General features: G+C 35.2%; 1 protein-coding gene across 2 annotated transcripts; it reads left to right on the forward strand.

The window, feature by feature from the left end:
- The first annotated feature begins 666 nt into the window (after positions 1-666).
- Positions 667-22,035, forward strand: CREB1_2 (Cyclic AMP-responsive element-binding protein 1). 2 transcript variants are annotated; one of them, XM_051216059.1, is made up of 5 exons: positions 667-3,990; positions 4,024-4,116; positions 4,168-4,273; positions 7,528-7,650; positions 9,013-22,035. In XM_051216059.1, the coding sequence occupies exon 5, from the start codon at positions 14,442-14,444 to the stop codon at positions 15,501-15,503; it is 1,062 nt and encodes a 353-aa protein (XP_051066617.1). In that variant the 5' UTR covers positions 667-3,990; positions 4,024-4,116; positions 4,168-4,273; positions 7,528-7,650; positions 9,013-14,441; the 3' UTR covers positions 15,504-22,035. The 2 variants fall into 2 exon arrangements, with proteins under 2 accessions (XP_051066617.1, XP_051066616.1); XM_051216058.1 differs by lacking the exons at positions 4,024-4,116; positions 4,168-4,273 and having other exon boundaries at positions 667-778; positions 9,013-9,849; positions 12,520-13,166; positions 14,474-22,035.
- Positions 22,036-23,773: the final 1,738 nt, after the last annotated feature.

Below are 23,773 nucleotides of genomic sequence, written 5' to 3' on the forward strand. Positions count from 1 at the left end.
ACATATCTCAACACTGAGTAGATCTATGCAGCTCTAAACTACTGTTTTAAAACTCTCTATGTATCTGTGAAATATTGGCCTCGATGATAACTCGACATGATAGCCAATATATCTGGTGCTACCTAAGCTGAACACACTTTGTTAGTCTTCGTATACTATTTTAGTCGTGCATGTAAGACAAGCGTGCACTTTGTCGGAGATCAAAATATCATTCAGACCAATGTCTTGAAGCAAAGTTCCTAAGCATTCGGGAATCTGAAGTAGAAAATTCAGCCAAATGATAATGGTAGTTACAATGTAGCAATCTCCTGGCTTTTTTCCTAAGGATGTTCTTTTTATTTTGGTGAGAGTGACTTCTGAAACGACGTCCAGATTGATGACCTTCGTACTGCCATTAAGACAAACCGATAAAAAGAGTGCTTGTCACTCAGATGTGGATGGGTTACCATGTGCCAAACTGATGGTGAACGAAACATGATCAATATTGGACCGGAGGGATAGTTTGTAAGAACGAATGTGAAACTGTCAGGCTTAGGGATTTTTTCTGCAGACGTATATACATGTTGACATATATTTACAGAAGAGATATTTAACGATCATGCTAACAGATTAGCATGACAATGCAACATTGTGAGATCTTTTCTCATTAGTAAAGGTTGATTTGACCTTCAGAGTCAGACAACCTTGCTTTCTGTTTTGTTTAAAACTGGCGTGTTGTTGACTAAGGACTGGCTTTGAATTACTTGTAATGAGTTGTGATTAATGCTAATTTTACCAGGTATGTACTTTACATACCCTGTTTACTGTAACGGTTCTTAATCATCTACATATAGTCCGATTAGCGCATTTAAGTAGTGGTTCGAAATAATTTAACTTGGTAACTAATTATATCGTGTACAGGCTAAATTTAGCTTGTATGTTCATACAGTATCCACTTTCATTCTCGACATCATTTTGTAAGAGTTACATCTTTGTTCTAAATTTGAGGTATAATATGAAGTGAAAGTCATACGAAAGCTCACTAGCTAGCTTAACGCCTGATAGAAACTGGCAGTGGTTTTAATAGTGAGTGATGTTCATGTTTACTAACCATACGTCATGAATGCTAAGTCACAAACCGTATTAGTGTACGACCCTGTCTAAAGTGGAGTTTTACTGGAAAACCTTTGTGAATAAAGTGTTTGGAATCGGGTCTCACTATTTCTGGGAGGTGCTCGAAACTCAGGGTTTTGTAGAAACATATTGATATATCTTCATTTAAGACTTAAGAATTCGATTCACTCTCCATCTGTTTTCCATCATAGATGTGTTTACATGAATCTTCCTCTATTGAATTGTATTGAAATATTTACAAATTCCTCAGGACGAAAACTTCATAATATTAACTAACAAGGTTCTTGACATTAATTTATAGTAAAAAATCACTTCAGTTCTGAGTGTTATTATTTTCATAACAATCTTGCTAAACAATTACCTACCTTGTAATGTGTTTCGTATTTTATCCTAAGCAAACATCTGAAAACATCGTAAATACATGTACCATTAATGTTACGAAATGTAGACTAATAGGTTGTGCTCTAGACGATAATCGTAACCAGTCTAAAGATTTTAATCAAGATGAACTGTAGTCTCACCGGCGTAGCTGCATTCATTCCTCAGCCTTCGACCCCAATTTTCAACACTATTTTTGATTAGATTCTCCTTTGTCATTTTTCAAACTACATTCGTCTTGTTAATTTTTTCTTGCTCCTCTTGGTATCACTACAGTTTCGACTCCTTTGATATTTCACCCCTGTAGAACGTACTATAACTTAAGGTGATGCCCATTTGTTTCAAGTTATATGTTGATTATAGCTAACTAATTCCAAAATACTTACCCAAGTATTGTCAAACATGAATTCCCGGCCACTTTTTGTATTCTCTGTACATATTAACTCGGGCCGATGCCCATGCGTCAGTTCTGTGCTGCTTAAGACTGATTATCTGTACATAATTGCACAATATGTTGTTAGCATATTCAAAGTATCAAGCCTAGATTTAAATGTGTACAGATCTGATCAATTTGTATAACCTTAGTCTAACGTCAGAAAAATTCGGAATAATTAGTATTCCATATATTTTCTATCTAAATGATCAATTATATTGACTTAGTGGGAGTGTCTTCTAAGGTTTCCCTTTCTTAACAGGCATCAAAATATCCTTGAAGTTATATTACTCATTGCCGGGCAAAAGCGCGCAAACATTAAATTAAAAATGATTTGCTGAAAAATGCTCACGAATTAAATTATTCTCGACGGTGAATAATATCCAGTGATCCATTCCGTCTTCTATATCTACATTATGCCTGATATTGAAAGCTAATCATATTCAGCTAGGTTAAATTGGTTAAAATACTCGACGTATTCGCTTTCACAATTAGCCACTAAAACGTAATTATGCCACGATAACGTTAAATTCATATACAATGATAAGCGGTTGATTGGCACAACCCGATAGTTATCATTTACAACCTAGTTCAAGTCCTCATTTAGGCAACTGTTATAATCGTCTAGAGCTCTTAGTACAATATTTAGACAGTATAACTGAACACTTGCCACGAACTGAGATTAAATCGTTGTACAATCCTCAGCTAGCAGATATCCTGAAAAATACCCAGTTTTTAAAAGTGTTACGAGTCACCAGACTAGTTTCTTGATCTTTTAATCAGTTCATGCAACATTATAGTTGAAATTCGACTGAGTTGCTTAGGTATTTTATTTTATTTATTCAAACGCAAATATTGGTACAAAATGACACCGAATACATATACACCACACAAGTCACTTAGAAAGATATAGAGGTTAGTGTTCTATAATTTTGACAAAACGATCGATGCGCTGTCTTTAAGGAGAACCGTATTGACGTTTGTGACAACCACTAGAGTTCAATTTTCCCGTTAATTGCGTTTAGAATACTGGATTTCATAGTACTATCCATAATGTCAAGAATCCAAAATGACTGGATCCTAACAAGAAAATCGTTCTTCGTCCAAGTTATGAGTGTAATAACACATTCATTAGCAAAACCTTGAACACTTACACGCATTTCACCTCGTTGGATATGACTATACTCTGGGATCGTCTTTTGAAAAAGCGTTCCTAAGAAGTCCTTCAGTATCCTTCGACATGCCTACACGAAAACTTCATAGAATAAGAATATCAAATCTCCCATTACCCCCAAATGCCCTGGTATGGCCGAGAGTGGGGAGAGTCAGTACCCCCTCTCAAAATGTTCTCAAGTGGCCACGTGTATACAACCACTTCTAGGGAAGTCCTACTCAATGTCTTCTCGTGGCGGGAGTGTTGTTTACAAAATTGAAAGGACGAAAAGCAAATATCCGGCACCTTAACCGGGTTGATAGACACGGAGAGTCCACCTAGGGGAGTTGGAAAACCCTGATTACAAACTAATGGTGTACATGGGCTCCAGGATCCTAAGGAAACAAATAGCGTATGAACCAATTGTTGGTCAACACCTACCATGGGACTGCATCCCCCTACGTTGCTTCACTGCCTTGTGGATTAGACGTTTAGTTCCAAGGCTCGAAGTGTGGCCCCCTAACAAAACCACCTGCTTCAGTTTGGTCACCCGGGCAGTATCCCAGACCTCACACAAATCGAATGATTTATGTGGTGCATATCTATTCGGTGCCTTCTTGTATCAATGTTTGTGTTTAAATAAAGTACCCCAAGATTAATAGTCATTGGTTATCAATGTAGCGTTTACCAAGTACATGTTTGTGTGCTCAAAATCATCCTGATAGTATGAAGGCTAGCAACACTTTTTGACTGCTGAACCCAAGTCGACGTTCCAGTGTTCGGACTTGCAAATTTATGGTCTAGAGTTGAGTGCTTTAATAACTAATCCCGCTCTCAACTATCAGTAGGCTTTGGTTAATTCTCCACTCTCCTTTAGTTTTATCATCAATGAAATTATATAAACAACTGTAAAGCAAGTGCTTATTGGTGTAGATTTATTACCTAGTTTTTCAACTTTAAATAAGCGGATGGCAATCTTACTGTGGGCTAATAGATTAGCCACCCCTAATGGCACTTAATTAGCGATCCCCCTCCCCAAGTAAGTTCTTTATACACTTTACACCTTCGAAATCTGAATTATTTCTTGTAGAGTCCGATCTTATAAATTGATAAGCTGTTAAAAGTGATCAGAAGGCTCGTCTGTGTTCTTGAATAGGTGTCTTCGAAATATTGCTCGTATATCGTGGGACCATCGAGTAAGTAATGCAGTTGTTAGGAAACGGGTACTAGGTAAGAATGGCAAATCAATTGATGACGTAGTGAAACTTCATCAGTTGAGATGGCTGGGACACGTGTTACGTATGCCCAACGACCGACTGCCTCGACGTGCGATGTTCAGTGGTATAGGAGTAGGTTGGAAAAAAGCTAGGGGTGGCCAGACCAAAACATGGCACAAGTCCATGAAGTCACTGACAAGTGGTCTGGGTCATGTCGGTAGGTGTAGACTACCTGGTTGGGGACCGCGAGATGATAGCAACCGATGGTTAGAGACCCTGAATGACATGGCTCGAAATCGTTTGCAATGGCGCAGGAGCATACACTCTTTGTGTTCTCCATAATTTTGATCTCCTTATTCCTCATTGTCTCTTTTTTTTCTCCTCTCGAATTTATTTCACTGTATTATACTATTTAAGTAACATCTCCAAACACTAATCTTCCCGATTACTGCTTATACTCTTATTACCTCTGCCACTACGGGATTTGAATCGACCACTGCATCTCTATGCTAATGTAGTGTGGCAACTCGAACTGATGTACGTACGTACGAAGTTCTACGTTGTTGCTGACTGAATAAAAGTCAGCAATTATTGTGTTAGTTTTTATTTTATTCCTTACGATTTTCTCTCTGATCTAATAGGAGGAACATTTGGTTTGTGTTTATATTTCGTTAGTTATTAAATACATGGTGCACTATTCCCGGCAGCCTATTTTCTGTTGGTTTGGATTATATCATATTTACACACCGTCTTAGTACATACAACACCCATCCACCAATATGGGCTAACCGCAACATCAATCGTACGTGTAGAAAACTTAGCACTTATCTTAGATATACTGAATTGAATATCTGCAAGCTTGCTTCAGGATCGGTCTGGGTCATTAATTAGTCAGTGGTTTAGTATGTTGATCATTTCAGCTATGTTGAAAGCTTTATCAACCGTATTTCGGCTTTCGAAAAAAAATCTCCCCACAGATTCAAAAAGCCCACCTGGCTTCTGCTAACTCGCGTGGTTAAGGCCTGTGCAATAACCACAATCAGTAGTTCGAGATGTTGAATGACATGACTCAAAATGGGTTAGTGTCCTAAACGTATTCAATTTTTTTATTCCTGTAGATCTTAAACTCAAATGTTCCTTCACTGATATCTTTTAACTCGGTCTTCTCGAACCATATTCTCAATCATCAGTGTTTATCAGTATCATTCCTATTATAATTATGTCGACTCTTTTGCCATTCGTTTTGTTAATTTAATCTCTTCGTCCTTTTGTGTTATGGCAACTTAGGCCAATAGACATCTGTCCCAAGCTCTTTGCTGAGTATGACTGATTGGCTCCAAGCTTATCTGAGCCTGCAGTTGAATAAATGTAAATCACCTGAAATTTGGTACTTAATCAATACAAAAAGTATTGTCATTCTGTAACTTCTTCATGAACATGTCATATTTAGGTTACATCACCACTAGTCTCTTCAGATGACTTTGCTGGCTAGTATTTCCTGCGCGATTTTCAGGCATTACATCATTTATTACAATTACCTTAGACGCTGTGGATTCACAACCTCACCATTCGATTTCGCACGTTTATCTAGTACTCCGTCCGTTATCCCAGAATTTTCCACTCAGTTATTCCAATTTAAGCGGTTAGCGCTATGTGGACATTTACACTCAAGCATTATCAAACTACTCATGTCTTCGACCTCTGTATGAGAGTCTTCAAGTAGGAGGTTAGTTCTAGGTCCTGAACTATGATAACTTAAGCCGGTATACTTCTGTGCAAGCTCTGAGTTGATAATTGACCAACTACCAATCCTTCAATCCAAATTTCCTTGATAATTCTAAACAACTTTTTAATGTTGCCTGTCGCCCACCTCTTGTTTTTATTACCCTTCACTAACGTTTGTTGCGTCGAATTTTTATAAAGTTCTTGATTCTTATATTTTTGTGGACCCTGCTGCCATTAATTCTACCAAGGTTGCGAAAGTCCAAGCCTTTCTTTTAAGTCTCCAGTAAACGTAACCTCTGACATAGCAACAGACTAAAAACTATATCTAGCTATCCCTAGGTAGTTCTTTAAGTTAAACCTTAACGTTTCCATCCTTAAGTTTAACCGGAAGTGTTCCTGGTGCAACTTTTTGGTATCCAGTAATACAGGTAACACACTAGACATTTGATCCGAAAGATCGACAATATTCCTTGGTTAATCTTCGGCAGCGATTTACCTATATGATCTTTTTGCGTCCACTATATGTTGACTGTCAATCGCCATTTACAAATGTATCCGATTGTTTGGAGTTGGTATTTTTTGGAAGGAAGTGGTTGTCAGAACAAAGTTACCGTCACCAGACTTGAATATCAAAAGTTCTGCCTAGGTTTCTCTTTTTAATTTGCTACAATTGTTGCTTCTGAACTTCTCGACATCCAAAAGATGTTACACTATTTTCGACGAGATATATCTTATGCTCTACCTAAGCTACAAACAGTGAGTGCTTAGACAAATTGAAAACAGAAGGCATCATGTACCTACATATTTCCCAATTTGTACATCTTCATCCAATCAGATAGCAAACAGGTGACCTCTAAGCGTAATGCAATCTCTCCTGGTTCCTAAATTTACGCTACATATGCACTTAATAAACTATGGAAAGTTATCGGGTTTTCCAGTTAATTAAAAAACTAATCGTGCTAGTTTTTCGCACTAGTTTGATATGATCAAGTGAATAACCACTTTTTCTGGGCAGAGATTTTAGAGACGGCATAGATTTCTGTATGAAGTTCTATTATTTTAGTAATTAAAACTTATTGTTGTGTAATTCTAAACAAGGTTACAGCATTCCATAAAGCACAAATAATTACAACTAAATGCCTTTAAGAAAAAAGTCTAGTGGGGAAGGATCATGTCATATTTTGAGGCCCTGACATCATTGCTATCAGTTTTAACTGAGGTTTGAGAAACTTATCGTTTGCTCACTATGCCCTCTAGAGTGTGATTTGTGTATGCGGAGAATACTCATAAACTCAGTACTTGAGTTAGAAATATTAGTTAACCAGAAGTACCGCACCATATCACCCCCACATACACGATGTTTTTATCCGCCTAAAGGTGCTTGCACCTCTATTTTATCCTCCACGATGTCGCCATACACTAATCTCTGTTGTTCTGCACTATCGTTTACTGATATAATGCTTACACCACAATGGTAGTATTTGCTGTATTTCACTCGTATATTTCAGGTTTTTGCTATTGTGAATACGCCTACCAGCCATATCTGGGATTAGATGATTCGTCTTGGTTTTCCCTATCCGATTATCCTGGGCGTTATTTTGTTCGTTAATGCTTACAGAATCCCATAGAAGGTGAGTTAAATGAATTATTAATTGATTTTTATGAAATCTCATCCAGAATCATTGATTTATATGATATATTATTCAATAACCCTTACATGTTCGTGCAAATGAAACCAGTATCCCTCTAGCACCTGTATCCAACACCAAAACGTTCTAAATAATCCATTTCTAATTGTCACGTATTTCCTGCATCCCTACTTTCAATTCATATTGGAAATATGTTAAAAGTGGTCTGGTTTCTATATCGCTCGTGTTCAGTATTTTGTACTACTTTGCGAAACTTGAGTTTCAACCACTGGCAACCAGTTTGTGATTGATCAGGAGTTCATTCGGTTTTAAAGTAATCAAAAATATCCTAAACTTTAATCACAATCGTTTTTACCTACATATACAGTAAGTTACTTAAAGTGATGAAAATAACCGTCAAACGACTTACAGTAAAACCCTGACCACTACCTTCACCGAATTCTGATATGTGTAAAATACTTCTATCATACACTCTCTCGCTAACTTTCAATTTTTTCAAACCCATACATCTTTCTATGATATTTCCTACCTATAATATCTCATTATTTAATAGTGAAATTACATTTATTACCCATAGCTAGTCCGTTTTAGTCACTTATTTCTAAATCTGGACGATATGAACACTCGATAATGTGTAGACGTTTGTAGTAAATAAAATGCACAACATTTGCTTTACCGTTCATTTAGTATGGTGCTAATCTATACTCTTCTTATACCACTGAGCGTAGAAGTCACGAGAAGGTTCTCTTTATTTTTGAACTTCTGGTGTGTTCATTTATTCAGTGCCATGTAGCTTATGTATGAGTTATCTTTTGCCTTTTGGTTAAGTTAAACTACAAGAAGGTTTTTGAATATGTTCATTCTACGCAGATGCTTTTGTGGAAAGTTAGATAACCCATTTCTGAATACCATTGTTTCTAATTCGTCCTGATTTACACGTCACAACTCATAATATTTTGTTATCTTGTCGCTGTTTATTAGTTTGTCGATATTTGTTTGAAACACTGTAATATATTTTCAATACTGTTTTATTTGGTGGTAAATTACTGATTGTAGATCTCTGAACACCGCACTTGTTTTAAGGATTTTTATGCTCACACTTTTCTTCTACCTTATACAACTTATTGTATATCTTCTAGTTCCAGGCACTTTTATCACACCAACTAAACTTTATCTCACCATATTCCTTCAGTAGTTCAGATTAATAATGAATTTTGTACTGATCCCATTAACATCTATAAATAGTCTTAAAAGTATCTATGTTCATACTTTATTTTTTACTCTAAAACGCATTTTATAAGCAATTTCATTTTTCATGTTCTCTCTTCTCATAATCCTATTCAGTTTCGTGTGACAGCGTGCATGTCTCTTAATCCTGATCAACTGGATCTTGTACCTGATGATCTACTTAATGATCAAGTCCAAGTAGAAACGGTTCATCAAGTTTCATACAATAACAATAATAATAATAATAATAATAATAATAATAATAATAATCGAAGTAACCTGGATGCATTAGGAATGGCCGCTGGAGTGTCACCTTACGGGACAAATAACCCATCTGCAATGTCTGCAGCAGCAGCAGCAGCTCTTTTAATACAAGCTGCAGCTGTAAATGAATCACCATCTAATAATGTAACTTTTTCCGGAAGACGTTGTTCAACTTCAAGCCTTCTAGAATCACCACAACCATCTCCTTTATCTTCATCTATGATTTCAGTAGCTGCACAACAAGCTGCCTTAGCTGCTGCTCAAGCTATTGCCAGTCCTCGATCTCCATCAGCTAGTTCTAGCACATCTAATTTTCAGGCGGCGGTGTTATCATTGGCTTTAGCTGCTTCATCCACGTGTACAACAATTAGCAATTCTTCTAGTTCCGAACTTCGTGAATGCCAACGTTCATTACTTGGTCATTCTGCTATGAACGATCTTATCTCCCTTTCTGAACAACATCCAAAATTACTAACTGCACATTCTACACTAGCATCTGTGTTTAGAAGACGTTCTTCAACACTTGCTCCTCCATGTTTCACTAATGCACTTAATCCAGTGTGTATGGATGTTGCACCTAGGCATGAATTAAAAAGTGCTCCCAGTGAGGAACCACAGTTATTGTCTTTTTTGCCTTCAAACGTAACGTCTACTTTTGATCTGGGAAATTCTCAGCTCCTCAATAGTCAGGTTAGTTTACAGTATGGAGAATGACTGACTAGTTACTTGACTACAGCCTAATTGCTTACTTGTTATGTAATATAGACTACTTAGAACTTTGAATGCGTTTGGTTGAAACTCCTTCTTGTGTTGTCATTTTTAGTAGCAAGTAAAGACGGGGCTCGTTATCTGTTTTACTAAACTCCAAGACGTGACATTTTGTGATATCGAATTGCATCTAGGAGAGCTCCTTTATCAACTTACTCGTATACCTAAAAATAATTGACCATGGTTCTTACACGAAAAATATTCCTTGATTTCTCTCTATTGGTTTTTCATCTTGTGAAAACACAATTTTCTTGATCTCTATTAGTTCTATTCACGTATATATATACAGCTAGTCAGTTACTTTACCCTTACATATTTTTAACTGTTGAATCTTTCTTCTTCTATTACCCAGCTATCACCATTACTTAAGTGCCGATTCTGTATTTGTCTAGCTGATTGAAGTCAAAACAGTAAAATATATATAATGTAGATAACCTTAAGTAAAGGCATTAAGTAATGTAATGTACATTATAGGCACGTTCTCTGCTCATATTTTGTTTTGTCCTAGTCGATATTAAAGGTAATGAAGATGAAGTGTTTTTTCACCAGGTTCAAATTTCTCCATTTTTTTCTTCCCTGTATTGACTGACTCGATTTTTATGGTCTACAAAAAGTCATTCCATATTAATTTACTAGCATTCAGTCCTCATTGTCTCTAAGATGACTAGACTATGAGGATTAGTTAACTGTTATCAAAGCTTTAAACGACTTCGTCAAGAAATCGGTACTATCTATCTACCAAACTTGTCCAATTTTAACTACACGAATTGGCGCAGTTATGTAAAGTTTCAACACAGGAAAGAACTTGTAGGCCTAAAACGCTGGAAGAATATCTAAATAAATAAATGTAGTCTCTTCCTTAACGAGTTTATTCCCTTCTTTTCGTGGTTAATTTTTAAGGCCCTATAGCATCTCCCACTATTTTATTGTTATATGCTAACTGTGTACACTGTTGTAGGCATAATTTTTATTTATTTAAACACATAAACATTGATACAAGAAGGCACCGAATAGATATGCACCACATAAATCATTCGATTTGTGTGAGGTCTGGGATACTGCCCGGGTGACCAAACTGAAGCAGGTGGTTTTGTTAGGGGGCCACACTTCGAGCCTTGGAACTAAACGTCTAATCCACAAGGCAGTGAAGCAACGTAGGGGGATGCAGTCCCATGGTAGGTGTTGACCAACAATTGGTTCATACGCTATTTGTTTCCTTAGGATCCTGGAGCCCATGTACACCATTAGTTTGTAATCAGGGTTTTCCAACTCCCCTAGGTGGACTCTCCGTGTCTATCAACCCGGTTAAGGTGCCGGATATTTGCTTTTCGTCCTTTCAATTTTGTAAACAACACTCCCGCCACGAGAAGACATTGAGTAGGACTTCCCTAGAAGTGGTTGTATACACGTGGCCACTTGAGAACATTTTGAGAGGGGGTACTGACTCTCCCCACTCTCGGCCATACCAGGGCATTTGGGGCCGTATACCGTCGGACTATTTAGACTCGTTTAGTAGATGCCAAAGCAATCTCACACTAACGTCACTCGTTATGCTTACCGTCAAGGTGGACTTAAAGTAACCTATAGATTGCCTTTTTCTACTTACATGCAACTTAGTGTTCCGGGTACCTGTACGGTTTCAAATTAAAACTAATCGGTATCGAGTAGTATATTGCACAGTGAAATGTCATCCAGCCTAATGAGTCAGTGGGTTTATATTCGGAACCTTTAATTGCTGATTGTTTACTTCGTCTACTACTATTTCACCAACCCTCAAGGAAAATGTGTGGCTTTAAAGTTTTTCATAAAATCCAGCTTCATTGCATTTATCAGAAATTTTATGTGTTTGTGAGTTGATGTCTGACAAATGCAGCACTCTCAGCTTGCATCAGATGTAGTTTAAGTGTGCTATCTGTATGCTGCACCAAGTTCTACTGTGTATTATTTTCTGTCTGTAGAACTTGGTATTTGAAGGTCTAAAAAAATAAGCGTAGGCTATTGCCACGTATTCTTTTTGATAATTGTTTGCATATGTTGAAACCACTGAGTGAGCGATGAAAATGTTAGACTTGGATTACTGTGTAAAGGGAATTAATGATTAATGGGGTTGTCGGCATATTCTTTATGCGTGTTCAAATACCGCTTCTCATTTGGGTGCGCTATACTTGTTAACATTAAGTATTAAGAATAAGTACCAATATGGATGAAGAGTTAAATTAAAGAAATACTTAACATTTAAGTTTTCTTTAACAAATTCCCTTTGACTGTAAATGTACTGTCGTACCGATTCTGTGTCCACATTTCAACTACAAGTATGCGATGTGTGAGAGAAATCACTCGATATTATGAATTCCATCCGCTTACCTACAATTTTTGCCAATCTTTCCACCTATAAATCATAACATCATTTAATATGGTAGCCTCTTATACTTTCCCACTATTTTTAGCTATTTACCATAATACTAAGACCCAATAAATTGAGTTTTATGGTTCCCCGAGTTTCTACATTAAATTATGTTATTTTAGTATTCCCTATCTCAAAGCTTTCATTAATTCCAGCCCTAATTTTACACTGGTCTTTCCTTGTTTCAGCAATCAACTCTTCCAGATTACCCTGAAGGTTTTTCTTTAACCCGTGAGTCAACATCTATTTCAACTTCTTTTCTGAACGATAATTGTATCGAACAACGTAATCGTTCAGATGAATCTTATTTAATGGATATTAATTCAGAAGGTCCGGCTAAAATTACACGGCATTATTTATCTACTTTAGATCCTGATGAAAATGTAGATAACTCCCGAAACTCTTCCAGTGTACCACATAGAGGTTATGAAGATCCTAATTTCCAACCTTTTTACAAAACATCACCAAAGTATGATTCGCATCTGGTACATCCATTAGGTGTTCACCCATCATTTGATAGAAATTCTAATAAATGTAATACAAGATATTTTTCTCCTACACATACATCAGTTTCAAGTGAACTTGCATTGGCCACATGTCCTCCAACTTCACCACTAAGTTGTTCCTCATTATCTAATTCAGCAACTCCCCAGTTGAATATTTCTCCATTAAATGTTGAATGTAGAGTTAAGAATCCACCAATGGATGATTTGAGTGGAGCTAATTCCAGATCATCGGTTTCCTGCAGGTCATTAAGAACTAACTGTGGGACAGAGTGTGATTTTAAAACTGATGAACCAAACCGTAAACGCGAACAACGTCTCTTAAAAAACAGGTATTTATGTATTCATTTTTACAGTATGTTAGTAATGTTATTTCATTTTCAATCCGATTTAAACAAGTTAAATTTTTAATATCATATGGCCATTAATTAGTTGTCATAAATCATATTGACTTATAATACAACATTCATGAGTTTCCCTCTTTGCAGAAGTGTTACTGGCTCATATTAAGATTTCCGCCTCAAAATGTTGATGTACTTTGGTGATGTTATATGATCTCAAAGTACGACTCATGAGTATTATTATTACAGTTCCTTAAACTGGAAATTTCTACTACTGAGTGTATATTTTATGAATTACTTCTTTTTACCACTGCTGTAGCGCTGATTGACTTCGCTTACCTAGTATGGTTTAAATTAATGGTAAGACGAATGTATAATATGTTTTTGACTATTCGACCAAGCAATAGATTAAGCTCAAACTAATTATGACTGACAGAATTAATAATTTAATCTTTAGATTTGTAACTCTTACGATTCCATTTCCCTAATTGGTTTCTTACAATATTATTGTTTGGAATTTGTTTCTGGTCGGGTGTCTTTTTTTACCTACGTTCTAACATTGTTAAGAATCAATCTCAGATGATTTGTGAATACAGTTTCATGATCATTTATGAGACAGTGATGTCACCGATGTAAGATCAGAAGCCTTAACCATAATTACTAATCTGTATTTCTTTCGTTAGTCATCTGCACTTTATCTCACTTTGCTGACGTAAAGTTTGGCTACTCAGACCACCTTAATTTCAAGCTGGAATCTGACTTGTTTCGACCATTTAACTGGCCACTGTTCACTCTGTAAAACGTCTGATCGGTAAGACCAGCTCTAACACGGTTGTTGAAGCACACCCTTAACATCGTTAATGTTGGCTCATCTTATATTATTGGTCAATTAGGCTTGGCTCGATACTTGAAAATAGGTCCAAAGCACATCCCTTTATTTGATATTTCTGTTAAAACATCGGTTAGTTTTCTACCTCGTTTAGGAACTTTAGTTGTAGTTGATATTATGACGATGACTATTTGATTTACGATGGCAACGGTGATGACGTAATGGTTATTTCTAAATAGACTAGTGATTAAATTGAAATAGGGGAATATCATATACTCAGTCATTGTCCTCATTAGTGTAATGTGATTATCGATGTATTGATAATTTAATCCCACTGTGTTTGATAGACTTCTCAATCATCTATACATTAGGAAACAGTCAAAAGAGTTTGCTTTTAATTATTTTCTGAGCTGTATTACTAAGCCTGTTTATTATAAATGTCAACGGTGTTTTCTCTTTTTTATTTTAGAGAAGCTGCAAGGGAATGTCGTAGAAAAAAGAAAGAATATGTAAAGTGTCTAGAAGCTCGAGTTAGTCTTTTAGAAAGTCAAAATCAACAGCTGATTGAAGAGCTTCAAAAAGTTAAAGCGCTTTGCTTTAAGGAGTTATGCGGTTTAGGATTAAATAGTTCCACAGCTGCATGCGCCGCAGCTGTTTTAGCTGCCGTGACCTCAGTGTCTGCTAACTACTCAGGTTCAGATGCTGCAGATGCTTCTGGATTAGATTCAACTGCCCGATTTTCTTCGGAATCTGATCGTAATATATGTGAAAGATCCACTGAAGTGCATCATATGGCTTCTGAATTCGGAGATGTACAACAACTTCATGATTGTCCACGCTCAACTCGTCAACGCAGACGTTCTGTGTTCACTGCACCTAAACTATCACCGTATTCAAATCAGGCTACATGGTTAGGGGCGTATTCCTTGAAGTGTTCCGAACCCTCTTCAAATGTGACTTGTGGTACCAATCACGTAAATCGTTCTTCTTTTGATGAATCGCCATCACATTCATGTGTACCACAATTGCATGACACAAAAGGTGACTGCGCAAATAACCCTGTTACCATCTCCTATACGTCTCCGGTTAATCCGGATACAATTAGTCCTCATTCGGGTGAACATTTACAACTTCATTGCACTGAATCGCACTCACTTTTAGTAGAAAGTAAAGTGGACAGCAATCGATTACCACAGGATTCAACACATGAAATGTCTAGTGAGTTACAAAGTTGGAAATCACCCCAGTACCATAACTATGGTAATCCCTACCAACATCCTCGGTACGCGGCTAAAAGAGCTTATCGCAATGTGATATTTAATTCTTCCAATACAAGTAGCGAGTCTGAAAAAAAACCAGATCCCGTTGATGATAAACGTCTTTGTGAACCAGGAGCTAACGTCGATGCTGTGACTGGTGCTGCAGTGATTTTAGCTGCTGCAGCTGCTATGGTCGCAGAATCTGAATCTTCTGCACCGGAATCTAGACTGTCCGTCTAAACATCCATATATATATATATATATATATATATATATATATATATATATATATATATAATATTTAGCAGATCATATTACTTACGAACATCTACCTGCGTCTTTCTCAACGAATAGGTTCCAATAAGTAAATTTTTAAGTGATTATCTTTTGAAATATTCTAGGAGCAGCAAATAATAGTTTCTTGAACTGTTAATTTCTGAAGCCATTGAAACCACTGAGTTTATGCTTTTTCTGCGTTCACTGTCTTCCTTTAATTTGCCTTTCTTACTTTATATGGTCTGCTTTTCCTACTGTGCAAGCTTTCCAAATTGTGAAAAATCATTCCCCCGGCTGATTGATTCTTGTTAACTTTTTGCGAGACATAAACTTACTTATTCTCTGGAATGTAACATCATCGTTAGTTGTTGAAAAATTCATTTGTGCCGTTCGCTTTATCTTCTTTCATCATAAAAAAAGACTACATCACAAATCCAGATTCTGTAATCATGTATATTTTGCAAACTCTATTCACCCTCACCCCCTCTATTTCTATTATCAACAGTCACATTGAAAGATATAGAGTTATTTCTTACTTGTTTCGTTATTATATTCTCAAGCGCCTGTGCATCATTTCTTTTGTTATCCTTTTTCTTGTGTTTGTTTACTTCAGGTGTAGCATCTCGATGTCTTTCGTATCATTTGTTGTTTTTTCTTAATTCATTTCTTGCTTCAAGACGTTCTGTTTGGTTGATAATTTGCTGGCTATGATTGTAGTGTAGTCTATGCACCACATTTCCTTGCCTCGTCATCTTCTTGTCCTAGCGCCCACGGTGTGTTTACGTGTCTGTGTACGTGTACATATAGCTGTAGTTAGACAGTTTTTATTATCCGGTTTTTTAAATTCAATTCTGCTTTCATTTTTATCAAAAGCGCCATTTTCGTCACTACTAAACATTCTTTCTTTCACATACATTGCTTTTGTGAGTACATATTTTATTATGATTTTCATATATAGGCTAGTTAAAAATTGACGTTAGCATAATATTTGAAGTTTGACAAATCTCGTATTTATTAATTTCACTTCCTAGATTTTTCTGATTCCTATTGAATCCATCAAACCCGAAATTTGGTTTATTATATGGGGAAATAGTTCACCAAGTTTATTATGTAACTCCAATAATCCTTGCATGCTAATTTCTAAAGGGTCGTTCAAGTTTATAATGTACGTTTTAAGGGAATGTGATCAGCTACCATTTCGAGAGCTGTTTGTTATTATTGCTATTATAGTCAATTATTACTAGATATTCACGAAGTCAATCCCATGACTGTAACGACCAGTCATGCAGTTAAGAAAACTGAAGTTATGCTATTAATAATTACCATTTATCCTTGAGTAACTGTCACATCCCTTCCGTACATTGCGATGAGTTCAGTTTAGTGAATTTCAATTTAACACTAACATTTGCTTACCATGCCCTAATGCGAATGCGTCGTTCGGTAACAATTCACTAAAAGTCGTCAAGATTTATATGTGAGTGATTGGAGAAGTAGAAATAGTTTCGTACAGAACATTTGCACCAGATTTATCCATACTTGAGTTCAAACTTCACTATACTAGATTGATGATCACATAATATGCTTATCTTCTAAGCTCTAATCAATTCCCATATCCAAGCATAACGACGTATTTATTAGGTCTAGTCTAATTATATATATAAAGGATGTTGGAACGCAGCTGAAGTTTCTGGTAAAGTTTACACATCCACTCTTTGAATCTACGGATAAGAAAATAATATGCAGAATGTTTCTTTATCCAAAAAAGAACGAGATATCGCCAGGTTTTATAATGGTGTAACCATTATACAGAGAAAAATTTCAGAACTTTATATTTTGGTGCAACGAAAACATGATCACTGTAGATAAAAATGTATGTATCCTGTTTTTGTTTTGTTCTTTACAATGTGAGAAATGTTTTGGATAAACATTCTTTTTTATTATTTTGCTAAAAAAATAACAGTTGGAAGGCATATTTTTCGATATGTAATGTTTTCCTCAAAATTGCGTAGGCAACCAGCATTTTTCATTATATATATTTATGGTTAGTGAGATATATGTTTGTTTTTGACTTGACCAACTTCTTACCATCTAATAAAAATATTTTTCGTAACGAATTATTCTAAGTGATAATACTGCGCAAATTTCTGTCTGTATAGACAAGCGGTTCTTGTTCATTCGCGTTTTCTAAATATTTCTGTAACAATATAAATTAACCTTATTTATCATCCAAAATTGTTTCCAGTATAATTCTACAATCATACCTGCAAAAGATTTACTTAAATTCCTATTAAGCATCACATCTTTCTGGTTATCTGATTCTAAATTAAAATTATACGGTCTAAACTTAGATCTTACGTAGCTTCGTACTTACAAATTGCCAAAAAACCGTACTAACTTTCATCATAGTAAACCAGTGCCTACTGACTATGCATAGGCAATGAAGTACATATGCAGTGAATGTTAGTTGCACAGTATTATGAATTGACTGAAGCTAGGAGAGTGAACCAATGGTATGTCAACTTAGTTGTCTGTAGGTTAAGGACTCGACAAAACCTGATGGTCATGTATTCAATTTTCCAAGAGATCGTGAATCCACATTGATAAGAACTCATATTGGGACGAAATATCTGTTCTTTACTTCCTTGTGTCCTATGTTTGTCTGATTGGACTCAATCTGTGATGTAAAACTTCATAAAATACTAGGGGAAAGATATTTACATTTGGAAATATTAGTAGCTGTAAATGTAGTTTGACTGAATTCACCATTGATCTTCCAGGGATTACTTCTGACGTAATCATCAGTGAGGAATTTATGCAGAAATTCCAAGAACTATCTTGTCGTATTTTTTTCTCAATAGGAGCTAATAACGATAACTAAATAGTTAGCCCCCAAATGCTCTGGTATGGCCGAGAGTGGGGTGGGCCCTTCCTCTCGAAATGTTCTCGCACGGCCACGCGTATACAGCCTCTGCCAGGGAAGTCCTACTCACTGCCTTCTCGTGGCGGGGGTGTTGTTTACGAAAATGAGAGGACGGAAAGCGAATGTCCGGCGCTTTAACCGGATCCCGAACCAATGGTACACATGGGCTCCAGTATCCTGCGGGAACAAATGGCGTATGAACCAATCGTTAGTCACCGGCTACCATGGGATTGCATCTCCTTACGATGCTCCACTGCCTTATGGATCAGACCTTTAGGTCAAAGGCTCGGAGTGTGGCCCCCTAAGATAACCACCTACTTCGGTCTGAGCACCCGGGCAGTATCATAGCCCACCCACACATGGTGTGGCGCATATATATTTGGTGCCCTCTTGTTCCAATATTTATGTGTTGAAATAAATAAATATCCTCACATTCTACTTTGAGAGTAACTGTAACTGAAGTCGTTTATCAAGTAAAGATAACTTCCAAATAGCTATAGATTTTTAAAATTAATATTTTTTATGCGAGTAAATAAAACGTCTGGTTAATAGTGATATTCAATCGCCTTTTTAATTCTGTCATCTTTATCTTTTCATATTTAAAAAAAGATGTACAATAATAGCGTCGGCATCCATAAGCTTGTTAGTCAGTGGAAAATTTTAATATAATAACAATGTGCCGAACGCAAATTTTATTCAAAAAGAATTTTCACAAAAAATAGTTGTTTAAATATTTCGTGCTCAAAATTTATTGAACGCTGAAGTGTTACAAATAATAAATATAAGATGAAGCGATCAAAATACTCATAAAACTTTGTAATAGTATTTTCTCACTCGACGTTCTTAACAGTTCATTTGATTTTTTTTCCAAAACCTGTTGTGTAATTATTTCCCTGATATATATGATATTTCCATGGTGGTTTAGCCAAGATCAGTTTGTGATTTAAAATGAAAATTCTATAACCTCTACTAATCCTCTATACTAATAATATATGATATTTATTCTTTTCAATCCATTTGGTGCTCCCCACTGTCTACTGTAAAGCAGTTGGTTAGTGAATACTAGTTATGAATATCTTATCTATTCACTTTAATATTTGGCGGTAACTTATTTATGGCACACTATTATGCATTATTTTCTACTTGTTTGATATTCACACATTATTTATTTATTAACCGAACTGCACCTATATTGATTGGTACCTTAGTAGTTAAAGCACTCAACTTCCAAGCAGTGGGTCGTATGTTTGAATCTTTCTCCATCTATCTTGATTTTGGTATCTGGGCAGTATCACTCGTCTTCACATAAGAGGATATGACCCAAAACCGATCATATAAATTCGAACTTGAGGTATGAGTTACATTATAGTAATCTGTGTTCAATGGTGATCTAACATCGATCTATTCGTGATCCCAGTCAAAAATCCGTGTTCTATTAAATTCTATAGATTTACTTGTGTGAAATCAACTGTTTCCTAGCTTTTAAAAATGCTTGTTTAAACGAAAATTGTAATGTATTCAATTTTCTCATATCACACAACAAAAACGATGTGTGAGCCTTGAGTGTAGTAAATTATTGGATAACTCTTTTAAGATAACACTCGTAATCTTGACAACAAATATTTTGCAACTTTAAATACTCTATTACTTTCTAGAGATATAGTCTCTTAGTGATTTAATTATCTAATATCTATATTAAGTGTAAAGCAAAAAAGGACTCCATTAATAGCTTCATCAAGATATTCTAGTGTAGCCTTATTTTACAAGCGAATTTCAAGAATGAATGGCATGTTGCATCACATGAAAAACTGAAGAAACACCTTGGCATATATATATATATATATATATATATATATATATATATATATATATATATATATATATATATGACAATTTACTAAGACTAAATACATTTGCTTTCACGAGAAACACAACTAGAATTCACGAATGTCACTTTTTTATCCTATATTTCCTTTTCCTATGGCATTGTTTACCAAAGGTTTATAATGAGAAACAACTTTTAAATTTTCACTACAGTTGTCAAATTCTATTTTCCATATTTCACTAACATTCCTTTTACCTGTCATTTTAAGTTTAAATACAGTGAAATTAAGTGGAAACTGGGATTAAAATGCTTAAGTTAATATCGACCAAAAACATTGATAATAAGTTTATGTAAACTATTTATCAGTTATTATTTCGTGGTCTTGTCTTTGTGTTACAATCTAAGTGTGAAGGCTAATAGTAATATTACTCGGTTACTCAAACCAAAGTCGAATGTCTTGGGCAATGAGCCACCGCTTGGCAATTGGTTGGTGTTAGAATTGATTTCATTTACTGCTGGTGCTTATCGTCATTGAAAGTACATATGTCTGTCACGTGAGTAATTGTAAAATCATCCAATACAAGTATAAATACATGTTTAAGACATTGTTTAACTAATAATTGACTATAATAGTAAATGAATTCGTGAAATTTTTATGAATTAATTTAAAAATTCTTAAATTAGTAAAGTTATTCTTCCTTTGAACTTGATATGACGGGATAAGATGAAATTATTTAGGTTAGTATTTTTTGTCAATTCTTTATACATTTTGGCCAGGGTCACAGTTATGAACGTCATTCACTGTGACAATTATATCCGCTCTATCGATTCAGGTGAACTGCATTCGATGTTTATTTCTATAGTCCTATATATAGCTCTTATAATGTGTGAAAATTTGTATGCAAGTGATTGTATTTTGGTGTAATAACAACATGATTTGGGGACTTGTTTTTGCAGTAAATAAATTTTCAATGCACCAGTCTTTTGTGTTCTTACTTTGCGTCGTGGGAATTGCAGTGATTCCTGTCTTAAAGTATATGGAGTAGAACCGAGGAATTGTAGTGGTTTCCGTTTTTAATGTACAAGCAGTAAGGCTGCGAATCTAATAGAGTCTAAATGTATATAACAGCGACGACACGGTAAACATAATAGAAGGGTCCTCCGAAGATATAACAGTGGCGGCGAATTAGAGTTAACAGGACTAGTCATGACAAAAGAATATGTTTATGTCTTCATGTCTGCAATGTTACGTAAATAATTCGACTCTGCATTTGATTTTTTACATGACTTTACGTTCAAATCAATCAATCTCACAAAGTAACATTATAATTTCAGTGATCTGAGAAAACTGTACTATTGAAAGTTCATAATCAAGTTTACTCTTACACTAGCAATGATATTTTTGAGAAAAAAACGGTCGACAAACTACTTACAATACTGAAAAAGACAATCACTGAATGAAAGTCCTGACCATATGATTCTTCTAGAAGAGATTACTTTCACTTGCTCAACAGTTGGAGTATTTTAATTAATATAGTCAATTTCGGCAAAAAACTAAGGTCATCTGACATAACTATTTGCTATCTACGAAATTATTACTTGATATACTTGTTTTGTGGTGTAATGGACCCAGTAAAAGAACTTATTCAAGACGTATCAATACACAAAATTAATAATAATATACTTAGAAATATAATACTATAAACCGAAATGACTGTCTATGAATAAAAATAGGTAACGAATAGCACTCACAACAATATGTTACATTAAATGAAAAAGGGATAACTCAATGAATAGTAGTTAAAAGCTCTTTCTGGGATAACCACTACAAGTGTAGTTAACTCGGTTAACAAATGTCCTGCATGGTTGGTACCGACGGCGTGAAGTGGAATATAAACTCGAAAGCTTTGTCAAATCATAATCCAGCTCAAGAGTCCCACTTAGTGTAGAGAGAACTAAAGTGCTGTTATAACACTTATAATCTTCAAACACAGGCCGTGGCCAATAAAACAGAGAAATGATCGACGTAGATAGAATTTATTTGAGTACCGAAGGTAGCATATATATTCATCACCTAATTAATTAATGTCCGGTCCACGACTGACCACCTGCAGGACTGAGATGTATTTAAAATTGATCGATCATCACCCAGTGAAGCTGGGTGACGTGGGATCGAATCCGTCAGAGAGCATCAGTTCCCTCAAGATTACGAGCACACTTTTTTGACGAGTGCCAAATAGTACGAAACCTAGGTCTAGTGTTTCCTGTTGGCTACCTCCAACCACCATCTTATCTCAACATAGTTCACGCAATATCGAATCACCTAAACTAGTGGCCACATTGCAACTTGGTTGATAAGGGTTCGATCTGCACTAAGAAGAACCTAACATATATGACATTGATCACCACCCAGTGATCAGTCAATTGTAAATACATGTCACCATAACGGATTGATAATTTTCTATAAGTAATTTTGTTCTGTTACAAATTAAAACTTAAAAAGGAACTAGGAGCCTTCATTATTGAGCTTAGATAATAAGTGTGATATTTTTGCAAATTTATTGTACTTCAAATAGCTTATCTTAAAAGTAATGATAGTTCATCCAAATCACCAATAAAAACCAACCAACTTCAACGTATGAATAAATATTTTCTCATTTGTGAATTATATTAGTTTTGTTGGTAAGTAATAATCAAAGAAATAGTTTTGATCGTTCAAAAACCATTATATTGTATAAATCCAAGCTTCTAACTTTATTTTTATTATTTAATAAAGACTTTATTACTGAAATATTCCATGTATATTTTCAAAATTTATTCTTTCAGTTATGGTAAGATCCCTGCACACTGATAAATAAAATAAGCGATATCGAACTTAGGAGCTTCAGGCCTTATTGCGAAGTTTGTGAGTTTTAGAAATAAGGTAAATGCTACCTATTGAACTGAGCAGTAGTCATGGTATTTCACAAACTGGCTAAACTTGGAAACGGGAACCAACGTGGTATAATCTAAAGGGTTATCTTACTAAGTGATTTAAAGATTTTGTAGATGAAGTCAGTTGGTGATAAAAATTATTTTCACCAGAAAAACAAATATACTTCGATCTCTTTCAAATCAAAACTAATTTGTTATATTCAAGTATTAAATAAATTTTCAGAGAAACTTAGCATTAGTTCATTTAGAAGTGTATAAAATCTCACAAAAAATATGTTTCTATAAATACACATGAACTTTTACACCGTACAGGAAAAGCTTACTTTTTTCCCCTTTAAAGAAAGTAATATATATTTCCAGTTGTAACATTTAATTATAATGTTGAATAATGCATTTTGTAAAGAGCGCATCATTTTTCTCAATGATCAGTTTACCTTTTTTTCGTATATAAAGTTACATTATTTTCACAAATCTAATAAGAAATTGCTATTTATATTACAGAGTAAATCTATTTCTGCTTTATCTAAGGAAATTAAATTATTTAGGTAGTAATCA

The sequence above is a fragment of the Schistosoma haematobium genome, chromosome 4 (assembly GCF_000699445.3).
Source record: "Schistosoma haematobium chromosome 4, whole genome shotgun sequence".
NCBI lineage: Eukaryota > Metazoa > Platyhelminthes > Trematoda > Strigeidida > Schistosomatidae > Schistosoma > Schistosoma haematobium.

Excerpts from the sequence above, each read along its gene's own strand:
- CREB1_2 (XM_051216058.1), top strand. The coding sequence starts at position 9,031 with ATGTCTCTTAATCCTGATCAACTGGATCTTGTACCTGATGATCTACTT. Across the intron at positions 9,850-12,519 it reads CTCAGCTCCTCAATAGTCAG|CAATCAACTCTTCCAGATTA; the intron begins GTTAGTTTACAG and ends TCCTTGTTTCAG. Across the intron at positions 13,167-14,473 it reads CAACGTCTCTTAAAAAACAG|AGAAGCTGCAAGGGAATGTC; the intron begins GTATTTATGTAT and ends TTTTTATTTTAG.